Below are 17,135 nucleotides of genomic sequence, written 5' to 3'. Positions count from 1 at the left end.
CAATCACAAAAAAGTAACTTAAAAAGTTGTAAAAACTTGAGGAAACATAACATATTAGAGCAGAAACATGAATCTGAATGATCAGCAGATCTGACAGCAGCGACTGAAGGTTTGATCCTAAAGGTGGAGTTACTCTGAAACGGGACGGTCAGACGCTCAAGCCACCGTCCCGCAGACCAGAGGAGGGCCTGATTGTGCTGGAATGTGGCCCCTGGACACGCGGCGCTGCCGCCGTGAGGGTGTGTTAAGGTGTGTAGGAGCCAAAGAAAGAACCCGAAACCCAAAGGAATGTGGCAGAGAAGCGAAAACAGGAAAACGGCTTAGCAGTAAAAACAGAGACGCGTTCAGCGTCAGAGCAGCATGAGATCAGCAGATAAAGACAGAAGGTCGAGCCGTTTCCTCTGTGGTCGCACAGAAAAGCTCCAGCGAAACAAAACATCACACTGACTTTAAACCTTTGACGCTTGCTGAAGCATCAAACCATTGCAGCTCAAAATTACCTTCATTTAGCGTCAACCTGAAAACAAAAACACGAGGGAACTATCTCAATCATTTCAGGTTTCAAGGAATTAAATAAAAGCCTGAAAAGTTTGCAAAAAGTGAATAAAAACTGTAAAAAAGGGCAATATAAACATTAGAATTGTCTGCTTCCGTGTCTGTTTTTGTAGTTTTAAAGCTTTTGCTTGGATAGTGACTGTAAACGAGAAGTGGACTGACTGAAACGTTGACGGTGTATTAGAAAGTACATTGAAAACACGTTTTATTTTGCAAAAATTGTTTAAACGCAATGCATTGTGCAACACATTGTGGTCTATGTTTTCACCAATCTAGTAAGCATGGATGCAAATTAGTTTTTCGCAGAGACTAATGGGAACCTTCTTGGGCACTTAGTTTTAGAATTGTAGGTTATGTCTGAATACCGTCATTACTCGCTACATAGCGCGCTATACGGCGCGCTTCCCGTTTCGTAGAGCCGTCCGAATCTACAATTCCAGTAAGTAGTGAAGGAATTCAGACGTAGCCAATGACTTGTTTGTGACACACTAGCACGTTGGCCTTGTTAGCCACGTTAGCCATATGAACCACGTTAGCCATGTTAGCCCCATTAGCCATGTTAGCCACGTTAGCATGTTCACAATACTCGTAACTCTCAACCTTGTTAGTCACAATGTAAAAAAAGACACTCTCTGATACGCTACACGTTAGCCAAGTTACCACAAGACTCAACCTTGTTTGGAACTGGTAAAAAAATAGACATTTTGCCAGCGCAAAATCTCTTCGACGTCAGTTAACGAAACCACAATGAGTTCATATATAAACTGCTCCAGATTATGACGTTTTTTTTGTTGTTTTTTTCCCCAATAAACTTTATTGCACATTTTTCAATTTACAGAACATTCACATTCAGTTGCACAATAAAGAAACAATTGTTAATATCAAACACACATTAAAGACCAAACAGCAATAATAGTAATAAGTCCTGTGTGTGTCTTTTTTTTTATTTAAATGCTCATAAACAAACCACGTTAGGGTGAACAAATATTATAAATGCGCATACAGAGCTGGATTATGAAGTACACGGTTGTTTTCTGAAAAAAAAGGTTCCTAAGTGCTTTTTCCCGGTTTTCCATCACCTTGATCCAGATGGACCAAAGCAAACACGTTTTCTTCTTTGTTTTGTTAAAAATGTCGACACATCTGTGACGTGAGGTTCCAGTGCTTCCTCCTGACCTCATCCAACCGTCGACGATTCGGCGTCTCGCCATCGTGTGTGTTGACATTCCAGACGTGATGCCGGCTCTCTAATGTTCAGTCATCTGACCCAAGAGTGACACGGACAAACCGATTTAAAACAAAGAGGGACTTTCTAAACATGAATTCCTCTGAGTCAGTGTGTGCGTGTTTAATCTCCCGTAATCCAGGAGAAAAATGCTCTTAGATTGAAACCTCTGCCCAGCAGATTAGTGACCTAATTTTCCCTCTCGCCTGAGCTCAAACAGCTATGCTATTGCACTTTTGAAGACTTCCTGTCCTCCCCATTTAAAGATGTCCTTTTTTATCACACATCTGTTTGGAAACGCACAGAAATTCGTCCTCTGATCCTTTCAGATCCGCCAGAACGCCAACATGGCCTCTGCTGGTACAGAGAGAACTCGCCCTCAACCAACATCACTTTACACCAAACTTCCTGCAGCAGTGCAGCTCCCATGAGAGCAGCTTTCATATCCCATGATCCTTCAGTTGTGGGGGGAATTTCAAGAATGCTGACTCTTTCGCTATGTGGAATCCCCCCCTTGTTTGGTAGAGCTCGTTAGCTATCAAGATACATTTTGGAAAACGACAGGAAGTTGTTGGAAAATCTATCTTGATGTTGTCATGACAACAGAAAAAGCTGACAAACACTTGTGATGTCCTGTTGATGGGCGTGAACTTCTTCACTCTGATTTTTGGAGAACCCCTCACGTCATACGTTATGAACGTTGGACGTGGGACCAGCAGGCTCCACCTACTTTCATAATGAGGATTATCAAGAACATGTTAGAATAAAAGAATTGATCTTCTGACCAATAGAATGACTGAGTAACAGCTGTTTATTTCTCTACAGAAGTTTATGGGATTTGTACTTCCTGTTTGGAACGCCAGGGGGGAGGAGTCGCTAGGTACCGTTCTCATATACAGCCTATGGGTTGATCGTGATGGAGGACAGCGGCAGATACAGGAACAGGTTAAAAACGCAGTGACTAATACAACAAAATTACGATTTTTGGCACCGGAGCTCTGCAGTTTAGCCCCTCCCCCTGTGCTTGGTGCATTCAGGTGTTGGGCTGTCTCAGTTCTCCTGAAGCTCTTTTTACTGTATTCCATCAACAAATGATTTATTTCACCTTAAAACAATTTTATTTTGATGATAAATTGCAGTTCAAATCCAGTTCTTTGAATCTTGTTTCCAGATAACAGAGTTTGGACCCAAAAAGATTCTTCTTGGTTTTTGGTTGTGACAGGAAAAGATCCACTTGGGTCATTGACAGCGAACTCCACAAACACAGTGTGTAACGTAAACACACAGCAATTGTGTCACTCACCTTGGTTGTTCATTCCCAGAATGCTTTGGGAAGAAGGAAACACAAAGACGGGAATGATCCAGCCTCAAAGGTGCCGTGTGAACCGGAACCACGACAAGGGAAGCAGACCAATGAAGGACCGTCAGTCGGGCTCCTAAACAAGGCGTGCCTATAACCACACAGTCTGCCTGTTGACTAAGCCACGCCCACCTTTAAACCTCGTGTTCTACTAACGAGGAAATCCTCAAAAGGTCAACAATGACTCACAGTTCATAAGTTCACCTGCTGTCTATGAGGACCATAGAAGAAAAGAGGATTTCTGCATCTTTGCTGCAAAATTATTCATTTTTTAAAGAATATTTATGATTAGGGCCTAAACGATATCCTCATTATGCCTATATATTCACTAAAGTGGATTAATTTCCACCTGAAACATCAAACAATCAGTGAAAACTTGAATCTTAGGAACAGAGATCAGTCATGAAGAACGTGCAGCATGGAGGTAGAAAATCCCCTCAAACTCCAACAAAACTATTTGAATTATCAATTTTCTGCTGAACATTTTGTTCAGAGAAAGAACTGCTATGAATCTAAAGGATTCTGTTCCTGTTCATCAGCCTCAGCTCTTCTGCAGACATTTTTTTGAATGTTACTGCCACCTGCTGGTCTGAGGAGTAAATTGTTGGATGGTGATGAAGTACTGCAGTGGATCTGAGGCCTGCAGTCCACCTTACAGAAAAAAACAAAGAAATAAACAATGTTCAGCAGAAAATGGGTGACTTGTCTGGTCCTCTCAGAATTGTCTTATTTCAGTCTCCTGACGTTAGCAGAGGATGAAAACCGTCCATCAGTGCACGTTCCTCTAATGAATTGTTTTTCAACCTTTATTGAGCCACGGCACACTTTAACCTTGACAAAAATCCCGCGGCACACCAGCATCCAGAAAAAAAAAAAAGAGGAGAAACTCTATAGTCTGTATTGATGTACAGTCCCTCCACAATCTCAGATTCATTTTTGTGATAATTGTGGCAGAAAAAGCTGGAAGCTGCAGCTGTTTTTTCTAAAAGATGTAATGAAAGTTAACTTAGAAGATTTAAAAACTGTTTGATGTGTGTTTGTTGTTGTTTCAAGACGTTTTACAAGGAAGTCTCATTGTACGCTGAGACGCTGTCACTTTAACCCAATGCATCATGGGAGATGTAGTGCAAACAGCCGCCAAACGCAGACAGACTAGCGTCTCTGAGCTTTATTATTTTGTTCACTTGTTCCACGGTCTGATACCAGATTCTGTGGAAAGCTACACCGCTAAAGACGAGCTTTAGCTGGTATTTTTGTTAGAACTGAGCGACTTTATGAGTTAAATCGGGACAAGGAAGTGAAGACTTTAACCACTTTTGATTGGTCAGACTGATGACATGTGATTAAGCCTCCAAGAATGATTGGTGGAGACAGTTAAAGGGGCGGGACTTTTAAGAAAACAGCTGACGATACGGCTAAATCGCGGTACCGTCATTCTTATGAAAATGTCTTTAATTTAATCAAATAAACACAAAGAAAAAAGTATTTTATGATCTTTCAAATTCCTAACTACTCAGTGTTTTATCAGGGCCTGTTTGGATGAACTCAGAACTGATATCCTGGAGACGGTAAACGTTTTTAGATCAGTTAATGAGGGCAATTTCCCACGGCACACCAGTGTGCTGCGGCACACTGGTTAAAAAACACTGGTCTACAACTCCTACATAGAAATAGTAATAAAAATGATAACCTTCATTTATAAAGCACTTAAATTGCCCATACAGACCCAAAGTGCTGTACAATGGCCGAGAACACAACATGTAAATAATCAGATAAAAATAGATTAAAAGTCTACAAGGAAACATCAAAGGACCAATTTTGAAACTGGTCAAAAACTGTCTCCTCAGTAACCGTTTTGCAGCACGCCTCCACCAAACCTAAGTCAAAAGTGTCAAACCTGACGTTGATACCGAATGATCAGTGAAATATAAAGTTTGAATCCGTGAACTATCCTGACAAGGATTGCAAAATGTAGGACTTTCATTATTCTTTCTCGCGTTGCCTTGCCCCGCCCTCATAATTCCTGGCCAATGACTGAAGAGAACCAAAACCAAAAAACCTAGGTTGTTTTCTAGGACATAGTTTCTGCAGAGCGGCAGGAGTTCTTTAAAAATTCACCTCTGAGTCGTTGGCAGGACTGTTGGCGCCTACAATCATTTTCCATCATCCCTTTGTTTACACTCTCTCCTGCTAGTTTACAAACCCAAGCTAACATAAACTGGACAATAAAAATGGCGAGCTATCCAGTCGTACAGTTTGGATCCAGATTCCAGCTCAGACGAGGAAAACAAAGACGTTCACAGATCTGTTTGTCTGACAGTGGACGCAGCTGAGTTTGTGGCCCGCAGATTGTGCAAGCGTTTTCAAACGGCATGTTTCAGTTGGATTTACAACAATTTGAATAAATCCTCAGAAAAGACGTTTTAATTTTTTTATACATGCCCTCCATCATCAAAATAACGCGACAAAAACATTTTAAAATAAAAAAAACTCCAAAAACCACTTTTTTCCTGGAAGACCCAACATGCTAATCCATATGCATCAAGGTGAAGCTAAAAAAGTTAGCAGCTTTCAGCTAGCAAACTTTTCTTAAAATGTTCTCTTCGTGTTACTGTAAACTTCAAATATCACTATTTATAAATTAAACAAACATTGAAAGTAAAAATGAGTTTTATTACTTACCTGAGTAGATATACATTGTAAATGAGATTGTTTTAGTAATTTTGTTTGAATCTCGAAAGAAAAATGACTCAGTTTCCCATGATCCTTTAGTGCTGGCATTTTCATCACTTCATATTTTTTCTACTTTTTATTTTAATCAAAGGTTCAGTTGTTAAAAGTGTATTTTTTTCTGAAATAAAATTCTTAGCTCAAGCAGATAATAAAAAAAGATCAAAGACGTTGCTATGGTAACGACACCGGAGATTCCATTGTTAGACCGTAAATGGGGTTCCGTGGGCGTGTCCATCACGGCGCAGCTCCGTTGCTGGGGGGTTGGTATCCTGAAAAAATCGCTGCTTCTTCTCTCCAGTGTCCGTTTTCTTCGTTATCGGCTCGTTTCCGTGGCGCTGCTGGAAGTTTGCCGCGTTTGGTTGTTTGTTTAAACCAAACCAGCGGATTTAAGACGCTTTGAAGAACATTTTCATTCAAACGTTTAGGTTTTTTTCTCCTCTTTGTTACAAACGCTGGGTCACGTGATCAGGAGCCCCCCTCAAAGATTGATTGTCTCCGTTTATAATAAGTGAGCAGACCTGGAAACACTTTAGAAAATTCACTTAGCAGGTTTGTATTGCATTATATTTTATTCTTTTACACTTTTTGATCTTCATTTATTGTCTAACCTTCATCTTAGAGTTAGTTTTGGTGGGTTTAAGACTAAACATTTCTATGTTTATTGTAAAAATTTGTAATAATTTCTTGTGAATTGAATTCTTCAGCTGCAGATTAATTTTTGGAGACCTTTGCTAGACGGGTTTGGGAAATATTTAAATTAAATATTTTGATATGTGCAATAAGTATTTATGATGATGGCGACGCCTAAAGGACAAAGAAGCTCCTGCTTGAACCATGTTTTTATTAGTATATGTATTTTAGATGATAATTTAATGGTAAATGTATATTTTTAATTAATGTACTTAATTGATGTTTTTAGGTTTTTAGGTTGACTATTTTTAACACCTGTCCGGGGACTACGGATGAAAAATAGCCTTTGGGCTAATTCTGGCGCATTGCAGTGATGCTTTTAATGTGCACTGTCCCTGTTAAATAAACGAATAAATAAATAAATAAATAAATAAATAAACCGTTAGAAAATCTTTTTGTTTTTAAATAGCAGAAATCTTCATATTCGCTCATATTTTGAAGGGCAGCGCTAATTGTGGCTCAGAATTGCGTTGAGATCAGTTTCAGAAGCTTCACATGCTTCAAAGTGGAGGAAAACTGCTGCGGTGTCACCATTGACTGTACATGACAACTGGACTGAGTCCCCTCCCCCCCAATGTTCCAAACAGGAAGTACCAGCTGGCTCCAAGAAGCCAAATTCCCATAATAGTCTATAGAGAAATAAGTAGCTGTTACTCGGCCATTCTGTTGGTCAGAAGAACCGTTCTTGATCAAGTTCTTGATAATCCTCATTTATTTTTCTGATATTTTTCCTGGAGGTCAAGTTATAAACAGACCAATCGGATGCCTTTAATGAAAAATAGGTGGAGCCTATCTTTAGTGAGGCTCAAGCATTTGCCTCACCAACCTAACCGTTTTGGAAATCCTTGAGAGGTTTGGGTAATTGTTCTCTGTCAATGCAGAGAAGTTTCCTGTAGCATTCTGATGTGTTGAAGAAATAGAAATCAATCAAATCTAAAATATAGGACATTTTCTATCCATTTACTTAGTATTATGGATCTCTGATATATTAATGTACCATGTTGGTCTAACAGTAACAAATGTCATGTAGTAAAGATCTCTAACCCTTATCACTAGAACCTCATAATGACAACGTTTTGTCTTAGTGGTCGCCACGTTATGGGTCTGATGAGGTCTTCAACCTTTGACCCCACACAAATTCAGTGAAACCTGAGCTGCTGTAATGACAGCAGTCAACTCCGCCCAGTTCGACAGTTGGGCGGGACAAAGTAAGAGTGAGGATTTTAGTGAAAACGCACCCTTGATAACAAACAAATCGGAATTTTTCTAACCAAAATGTCCAGATTAGTCTGACCGACGTTCACATTTCTGAAAGTTTTTGTGGTTGAAGGGGGGATTCAAACGTCTGGTGACGGTTTTCCACATGAAAGCTTTAAACGCTCTGATGGAAGCAGTAGGAGAATTTTGGTGTATTTCAGTAAAATGTGTGTTTTTTCTTACCTGGTCACCACACAGACTTATTTTCTTTCCCTTTGAAAACAGAAGAAAGTAGAAAGACGATCCAGAACCGGTCCTCAAACGGCTCTAACAGGAGGTTCAAATGGAGCAGAGCGGAGTCGTTCAGCTGGAAGGAGACTCCATCTCATGTCTAATCTGCATGGACCTCCTGAAGGATCCGGTGACGGTTCCCTGTGGACACAGCTACTGTATGGACTGTATCAAAGCCCACTGGGATGATGAAGACCAGAGGGAAACCCACAGCTGTCCTCACTGTAAGCAGACCTTCCCGGCGAGGCCGGTCCTGGTCAAGAACACCACGTTAGAGGAGCTGGTGGAGGAGCTGAAGAAGACTGGCCTCAGCTCGGTGTCGGGTGATCACTGCTACGCTGGACCTGAAGACGAGCCCTGTGACGTCTGCTCTGGGAGGAAGATGAAAGCCGTCAAGTCCTGTCTGGTCTGTCGGGCGTCTTACTGCGAGGAACACCTGAAGCTTCATTATGAATCTCCTGCTTTTGAAAAGCACAAACTGGTCGACACCAAGAAACCTCAGGAGAACGTCTGCTCTCTTCACGACGAGGAGATGAAGATCTTCTGTCGTACTGACCAGCGGTGCATCTGTTATCTCTGTGTGATGGACGAACACGAGGGCCACGAGACGGTCTCAACAGCAGCGGAAAGAGCCGAGAAGCAGAAGAAGCTCCAGGAGACTCGAGAGCAGATCCTGGAGAAAATCGAAGACCGAACCAAAGATGTGAAAATCCTTCAACTGGAGGCAGGGAACATCAGCGGCGGGGCAGACAAAGCAGTCCAGGAAACCGAACTCATCCTAACAGAACTCATTCATCACCTAAAGAAAGCCCGTTCTGAGGTGAAGCAGCAGATCAGATCCCAGCAGGAGGCTGAAGTGAATCGAGTCCTGGATCTTCAGGAGAAGCTGGAGCAGGAGATCAGAGATCTGCAGAGCAAAGACAGAGAGATGGAGCAGCTCTCTCACACAGAGGACCACAGCCAGTTCCTGCACAGATACCCCTCACTGTCTGCACTCAGTGAGTCCACACACTCATCCAGCTTCCACCTTCGTCCTCTCAGGTACTTTGAGGAGGCGACAGCAGCTGTGGTAGACACCAGAGACAAACTACAGGAGCTCCTGAGGGACAAACAGGCAGAGATCTCCCTGACTGTGGCTGAAGTTGATGTGTTACTGTCAGAACCAGAACCAAAGAGCCGGGCTGGATTCTTACGACATTCGTGTGAGCTAACCATGGATCCGAACACGGCCCACCCGCACCTGCTGTTGTCCGAGGACGACAGGAAAGCCACGTACATGAAGGAAGAGCAGCCTCATCCCAGCCACCCCGACAGATTCACGGCGTGGCATCAGGTCCTGAGCAGAGAGAGTCTGACCGGACGCTGCTACTGGGAGGTGGAGTCCAGGCGGGGCGGGGTTCGAGTAGCGGTCACCTACAGAAACATCCGGAGAGCAGGCCGTCTCAACGAGTGCTTGCTGGGTTGCAACGACAAGTCCTGGGCGCTGTGCTGCGAACCCAACAGCTACACGTTCTGGCACAACAACGTCAAAACGGCCGTGTCCGGCCCGCAGCCCTTCAGGGTGGGGGTGTACCTGGACCACGGGGCAGGTGTTCTGGCCTTCTACAGCGTCTCTGAAACCATGACCCTGCTCCACAGAGTCCAGACCACCTTCACTCAGCCGCTCCACGCCGGACTCCTGTTCTACTCTGATGGAGACGCTGCTGAGTTCATCAAACCAGAAAAAGACCTCTAACCACCTGAAAATCCATAAACACCCCCAGCTGTTCAGGTTCCCAACATCAAGCACTTTTCAAGAGCTGTTGGGGAGACCCTGGTAGAGTTCAGTCATTGGACCGTTACGGAGTTAAAACTACTACTCAATCTGAAGGAACAGTCAACGGGTTTGCTTCTACTGTCAGGTACATTTGTTTGTCGCTACCTTCAAGCCCCAAACATGGGGGTGTTGGTACCGCCCAAGGGGTTGTGAGGTTCCAGAACAAAGACAAGCATCTTTCATGTCTGGTCTTTGGTCAAACTCATTCAGTTTTTTTGTTTTCTCCACGTTTGAATCAGCTTGTTATCGTTGAAACGTTTAAATTTAAATAGATTTACGATGCGAGTTATTAATGTGTCACCGGCAAAATCTCCGGTGTTAAAGGTTTAGAATGTTTGGAAAAATTAGTAGGTTAAACGAGGGGAACACAGGTTAATTTAAACAACACTGTACATTTCATCTTAATGAACACGTTTCTACGAAGCATTTTAAAAATAATCACGCATTCATTCGCAGTGAAGCAGAGGGCGGGCGGAAGAAGTTTACAGGCGTTTAATGTTGACGCAGGTTATCCCACCAGATAGTCAAACGCCACCAAACGCTGCTTTGTCAATGACAACAGCGCATGCCACATGGACACATGCTGCGGGTTTAGCTAGCAGCGTTTTAGTAAGAAAATGTAATGATGGTAGTAAATAGTATTTATGTGGCAGCTTTCTGGGCCCCGAAAGTCGCCTTACAAAACAACCATAAAGACAGTTACAGGAATAAAACATTAGTTTTATTTATAAAATAAAATAAATGTAATGCAGTTACTTTGGTTTTGAGGGAGTGATTACTTTTGTTACTAACTACCTCAGGAATCTTTCTGAAGATTGTAGCTTCTATGCAAAAAACACAACAGCAGTTTCCCAGTTAGCTAACTTGATCTTCAGCTAGCTTTAGCATTTAGCATTATCTGCTTTAGTTTACTACAACACTGTTGGTGTAGGTTTCATTTTGGATACGTTTTCTGTCATTTTTGTTGTCATTTTATTACTAATGTTTCTTACTAGTATTTTACTAATTACTAGAGTTTGGGGTTCGTGTTCCCACATTAGGGCTACAAAAGACGTAGCTAGAATTAGTGACGGATGGAAGCAGTTTCCGATAAGGACAGCAATAATTAAATCCACTATAATTCTGTTTTTTTACTTTCTTGTAAAAAAAACAACATAAAATCAGAATAATTATTTTTCATGAGCAGATATTTTGTTTCCTGCAGTTTTATCATTAAAAGCGAACTAACTATAATATGTTTATGTCTTGTACTGTGTAATAATTTCTGGCTCTCCACTGGTTACAACACTATAGATGATGTGGGAGTGGCTACAAACGTTCATTTGTAGGTTTGAAATTCAAAGTTTTCCTTTTGTCAGTGGCTAATCAAGAGTTATTTTTTGTGAGAAGACACTAAATGCATTTAGCAGCTTTTTTTGCTCGTGTAAAGTTGTTGAAACATGTTTACAATGAAGGTTACCAATTTAAAAATTCGTAAGTAAAAAAATTCGTAAAATTCGTAATTCTTTCTTTATTTTTCCAGAGACTAAAGAAAAATAGTTGAATTATTTTAACATCTGTTCACAATTAAAGACAAACTCAGTGCAGTTTAACTCCGTCTTTATTCAGCACATTTTAAAAGCAAGCACAGCAGTAGAAAACAACAGGCGTCTCTTTTTTTGGAACATTTTATCACAGTTTTACATTTCTGTTCCGAGCTGTCAATAACCCTTTGACATCAGAGCTGTCGCCGCCGACGGCAAAACAACAATATTGTAACTTTTCGACCATTAAAGCACATAAACATAATTCCAACAGATTCTGACGACAGGAAAAGCAGCATCAGCTTCAGTTGGAAATACGTTTGTTACGTAAACGGTTGAGGAGTTTGGTTAGTTAATAGAACGTGGACGCTGGAGCTAAAGCTCTGGTGTGAAAGGGTTAGGGGAGATAAACCCCCCAGAAGAAGCTATGCATCTTTAACCACAGATGAGAATAGTCTAGCCTATCCATTTGTTCCTTTGCTTGAAGGTAGGCGGGGGGCATTTGCAGGACTTGTCTAACTTTGGGTAAAACATGGAGACGGTCGTCCCCAGAGGACACTCTGTTCCAGGAAAGACGTTGAAGGTTGGTGTCCCCAGATCCTCGTAGAGATCGTTCAGACTCTTTGTCTGCAGAGATTCGTCTTTGGACTTATCAGCGACGTTCTCACCCCAGTGCGCACCCGCTAACCACTTTTTGTTGTTGTTGCTATAGCAACAGAACGCCGACCACATCAGGGAGGGAACGTTGACCTGGTTCTTGAGTTTTTCGGTACCGGCCTGTGCTCCAGTCACCACGAAGCCTTCAGTAGCACCGCGGCTGTTCTTGCAGAACTTTTCCATGAAACATTTGACGCATTTCTCCATCTTCTCCCAGCTTCCACCGTTGAACGATTGCACTTGTGGAACAATGTTGGTCAGGGTGAAGGTGGAGGTTCTGGCCGTTTCGTTGGAGGCGTAGGAGCTTGGACATAAATGACCTCTGTTATATATTTTACTGTTTTTGTAATCTAAATCGGAGGCCTGGTGTCCGTAGGTTCCTCGTCTTTTATTGTCTTCTTTCATGTTCTTGTCAGCAGATTTATTTTCAAGCTACAGAAAAAAGATTTTATATTGGCATTAAAATTAAAATGTCTAACGGATTCACTGGTTACATGGAGCAGTAATTCAAATTCCCGTAATTTAGTTACCTGAGGTTCAATCATCCAGTTTTTGGGTCTTTTTCCAGAGTTTTGGTCTTGACCAACCCTGATAGCAGAAAACACAGGGATCCTTTCTTTGGTGTCATAAAGCGTCAGAAAGGTTCTGGTGTTCCTGTAGGTCTGGCAGATGGGCTTGTATCGGTTCTGGTCCAGGATCTCCCCGTCCTCCAGGATGTTTGGAATTTGAGGAGGACTTTGGTTCAGAAGGAAGTCGGCACAGTCTGAAATGGACCTCACTACTTCAGTTTGTGTGGGCCTGAAAGACGAAAAGAAGAAGAGGAGGAGGAGGAGGAAGGCTGTGCGGGGCAGAAAACACCCCAGAGGCAGAAACATCATCTGTCCAGAGAAGACAAAGAAAGAGGTCACTAATCACCAAAAGAAACTTAAATTTTATTTAAAGTCTTGATGTTCAAATGAATCAGAATTTGTGCAGCTATAAGCGACCCAGAGCTCCACGTGAACTTACATTTAGGAAACAAAAATCACACGTATGAGGGATAAACAAACCTTTAAGGCTCACCTTTGTGTTTGTCCGTTGCAGCTTCACAGATGAATTCAAACGTCCTGTGAGAAAAAATTAGAACGCCTCTTTTATCTGCTGTCTGTGACCACAAAGGAAGTTGAGCAGGAAGAGGTTTTCAATTCTCTGAACTCAGGTGGGCTACATCAGGGGGCTGCAACCTTTAGCACTAAAAGAGCCTTTTGATCCAGTTTTCTACTGACCAAAACCCTCACAGTTCCACTGTCTGCTCAGAGAAATATGCTTTATGTTTTGGTAGTTATTAAGAGGGTCTTATAGAACATTTTTCTTTTAAACATTTATGAAAGTGCTAAATATTTAGCACTTTCAGTGACCCCTCCCCCTTGCTTTTCAAACAGGAAGTGTCTCCAAAGTGTCGCCAAAATCCCATAAAGTCAATACATCAGGGGTGTCCAACTCATTTTCTCTGAGGGCCACATCAGCATAGCGTTTGTCCTCAAAGGGCCAGATATAACTTATACATGTAACTAAATGTAATGAAAAATAAATGTAACTACTCCTTAATGTTAAATAACTCATTATTTATTTATTATAACTTTTTAAAGTGACAATTCCAGTTGCATAGAAAACATATGTTTGCTTGTTATTCTAGCATAAATCCTTTAACATTTGATTCTGTCAGGTTAGGTTATATGGACAGTGTTTAAGTCCTAATGTATAGTTGCCCAATCCCATATTTCAAGTTTGATACCCCCTATGTGAATAAAAACACACCCTTTTTTTAAGAAATTAAAAACTTTGTGCTCTCGCGGGCCACATAAAATGACATGGGGGGGCCACATTTGGCCCGTGGGCCTTGAGTTTGACACATGTGCTCCACATCTTTTTAACATCTTGATAATAATCTTAATTTTTTTTCTTGATACTTTTCTTTATTTGAAGTTATTTAGGTTCTAATCCGACCAATCAGATGCCTCAGTAAAAGCACGTGGTGCCCGCTGGCCCCCAACCTCGAGAGCCATTTTCAGGACTTGGAACAAGCTCACTCCTGATTGGTGACAGTGGTTGCCATAGAAAAGTTAACTCAGACCGACTTGGACCAATCACTGACGTCTGGCTTTAAGATGTCCGTATCGCAGAGAAATGGCGACTGAATTGGCTTCATTTGGTTGGAACCATGGAAAGTCATTGTCTATGGGTGACGTCACAGCCGCTCAGTCCAGGTCTCTTATACAGTCAGAGAGATGGACGTGAGACACAGACGTGACGGAGGAGATGTAAACAATCTGATTGATCCTATATGGGGTAAATGGCGTATACTTATATAGCGCCTTTCTTCCTACAAGGACAAAGCGCTTTACAGTCACAGACCCATTCACCCAGTCACACACACAGTCACACACACACTATATCATGCTATTCTGATGACTTTTATAATAAACAATATCCATGTAAATGATAATATATTACCTTTGAGACACAAAAAAAACGTTTTTTAATTACACTTTTTTTTAACCCAGAATTGAGATGACATGATGTCTGAGGCTCCGCCTTCCTCTACTTGTGGTTACCGCCCATTTTGTGATGTCATCCTAGAGTCGGCCTCAGTCGCTCTGAATTTTGTCCACAAAAAACAACAACATCTGACCTTTTACAAAGATGGATGTGGATATTGTATAAATAACATGAAAGTGTTTAGCCGATCACTGCTAGCTCAACGGAGAAAGTGGGTGTCTGTTAGCCTGGGGGCGGGGCTGGCAGGACAAACTCTTCCTGGAAGGGGCGGTTCCTCACTTATCTAAGTCAGCTCGTCAAAACCCGCTCATTTTCCTGGATTGGGAGAGAAATACTTAAATTCAGAATAAATCTATTTTTTTACTTTTTTGTAAAAACAAAAGCATAAAATCAGAAAAATCAATTTTCATGAGGAGTTATTTTGTTTCCTGCAGTTTTATTATTAAAAGCGAACTAACTATAAGTTCGTACTTTGTAATAATTTCTGGCTCTCCACTGGTTACAACTCTATAGATGATGTGGGAGGGGCTAAAAACGTTAGTTTGTTTAAATTTAAAGTTTTCCTTTTGTCAGCGGATCTACACGAGTTATTCTTTTGAGAAGAATCTAAATACATTTAGCAGCTTTTTTGTTGAAATATGTTTACAAATTAAAGAAATCATAAGATTCTTTCTTTATTTTTCCAGAGACCAGAAAAAAATAGTTGAATTATTTTAACATTTGTTCAAAATTAAAGACAAACTCAGTGCAGTTTAACTCCATTTTTATTCAGCACTCTTTAAAAGCAAGCACAGCAGTAGAAAACAACAGGCGTTCTTTTTTTTTCAACATTTTATCACAGTTTTACATTTCGGTTGCGAGCTGTGATAGTTAACCCTTTGACATCGGAGCTGTCGCCGACGACGGCAAAACAACAACATCGTAACTCTTCGACCATTAAAGCAAATAAACGTAATTCCAACAGATTCTGACGACAGGAAAAGCAGCATCAGCTTCAGATGGAAATACGTTTGTTACGTAAACGGTTGAATGGTAAATGGCCTAAACTTATATAACGCTTTCTACCTTCTTTCGAAGGCCCAAAGCGCTTTAAAGTCACAGTCCCATTCACTCACACATTCACACACTGATGGCGGCTCCGCTGCCGAACACTAGCGCCAACCTCCCACCAGAGGCAAGGTGGGGTTCAGTGTCTTGCCCAAGGACGACTCATGGGCGTGCAAGGTGGGAATCGAACCTGGAATGTTACGATCATGGTCGACCGCCCTACTGCTGCACCACAGCCGGCCCTTTGAAGAGTTTGGTTAGTTCAGAGAACGTGGACGCTGGAGCTAAAGCGAAATGCATCTTGGTATTTAAAAAGAAAAAAAACTTTAAAATAAGTTTAGATTTGAGACAAAATGCTAAAATTATTCTGAAAAGTGCCAACATTTGAGAAGACCTTTACTTGTTACTCCCAAAGGAAAGACAAAATTATTTTTTAATAGTTCACTTTTTATGGCCCGCAGCAGCAGTCACTGACTGCAAGGACCATACTGTTTTCGCAGTTGGAACGATTTTGGTGCCTTTCAGCCAAAATGTGACCCCCGCCGCATTCTCGAAAAGTCACCAAAATGTGCACACACCTGGGATAAATTGCAAATGAATTTTCCACAAAGTCAACGTCACCCCCCCGAAGACGATGACATCACGGCAATCCCGTAAGAAAATTAATGGGCCGAAAATCGCTAATGGGGCCAAATTTTTTTTACTTCAAAATACAGTTACGAAACCAAAACACACGCGTTGAGGATATCCCAAGAAAGTTACGGCCATGGCGGCCATTTTGTGGCGAACTTTGAGAATTGCTGATTTTTGTGTTTTCCCACGATATGGGAAAACGACACTTTTGTTTGAGTGATTTTCATGAAATTGCACACACTTGCTGCCAGCTCCAGACGACAAACACCACAGAAGTGTCGTTGACCTTTGACCTTGGGAAAAGGCCAGCATCATGCATTTAAAAAAAAAAGCCCCTTTAGCGCCAGATACAAATGAAAACTCGTCCTAGGGATTTTTTACCATTGTCTCAAAGCGCAAATGCGAAGAACAAAGCTAATTGGACTTTAACTTAATTTTTGTTGCAGAATTTCGAATACTTCAGGTGTTCAGATTGAACCCACTCCTTGGGTTCCACCCATCCTAATTGGACCCAGCTGTGGGCACTCCCCTCATCAGCACTCTGCTTTGACTGCTACTTAACCCTTGTGCTATTCTATAGGGTCAAGATGACCATTGACGTGTTCTCCCTACCAAGATAAAGGTGGAGAGGATTTCATGTAATCCATGGACACCAGTGAAGATCACAAATCATTGAAGAAAAAAGGTTCAGAGCACTGTCTAGTGGGGTCATCTAGACCCCACTCCCAATGTTAAAGGGACTAGGATAACACAAGGATTAAGGTGACCTGCCTTTTATGTAAACCAGGCCAATATTTATTTATCACAATATTATACAAATAAATAGTTTAAAAAAGATCGTACAACGTGATTTCTGAATGTTTCTTCAGA

General features: G+C 41.5%; 2 protein-coding genes across 2 annotated transcripts; one reads left to right on the top strand and one right to left on the bottom strand.

Moving 5' to 3' along the window:
- The first annotated feature begins 6,117 nt into the window (after positions 1 to 6,117).
- LOC101171197 (tripartite motif-containing protein 16) lies at positions 6,118 to 11,337 on the top strand. Its single transcript, XM_004079615.4, has 2 exons — positions 6,118 to 6,422; positions 8,046 to 11,337. The coding sequence occupies exon 2, from the start codon at positions 8,104 to 8,106 to the stop codon at positions 9,784 to 9,786; it is 1,683 nt and encodes a 560-aa protein (XP_004079663.1). The 5' UTR covers positions 6,118 to 6,422; positions 8,046 to 8,103; the 3' UTR covers positions 9,787 to 11,337.
- Positions 11,338 to 11,451: 114 nt separating this feature from the next.
- Positions 11,452 to 13,608, bottom strand: LOC105356330 (endonuclease domain-containing 1 protein-like). Its single transcript, XM_011487232.3, has 3 exons — positions 13,110 to 13,608; positions 12,578 to 12,925; positions 11,452 to 12,479 (listed from the first exon to the last, which is right to left on the bottom strand). Exons 2-3 carry the CDS (start codon positions 12,923 to 12,925, stop codon positions 11,847 to 11,849), a joined length of 981 nt encoding a protein of 326 aa, XP_011485534.1. The 5' UTR covers positions 13,110 to 13,608; the 3' UTR covers positions 11,452 to 11,846.
- Positions 13,609 to 17,135: the final 3,527 nt, after the last annotated feature.

The sequence above is a fragment of the Oryzias latipes genome, chromosome 18, assembly GCF_002234675.1.
Source record: "Oryzias latipes chromosome 18, ASM223467v1".
Taxonomy (NCBI): Eukaryota; Metazoa; Chordata; class Actinopteri; order Beloniformes; family Adrianichthyidae; genus Oryzias; species Oryzias latipes.
The sequence above is the reverse complement of the archived record's forward strand: the minus strand, read 5'-3'. Positions and strand labels throughout refer to the sequence as shown.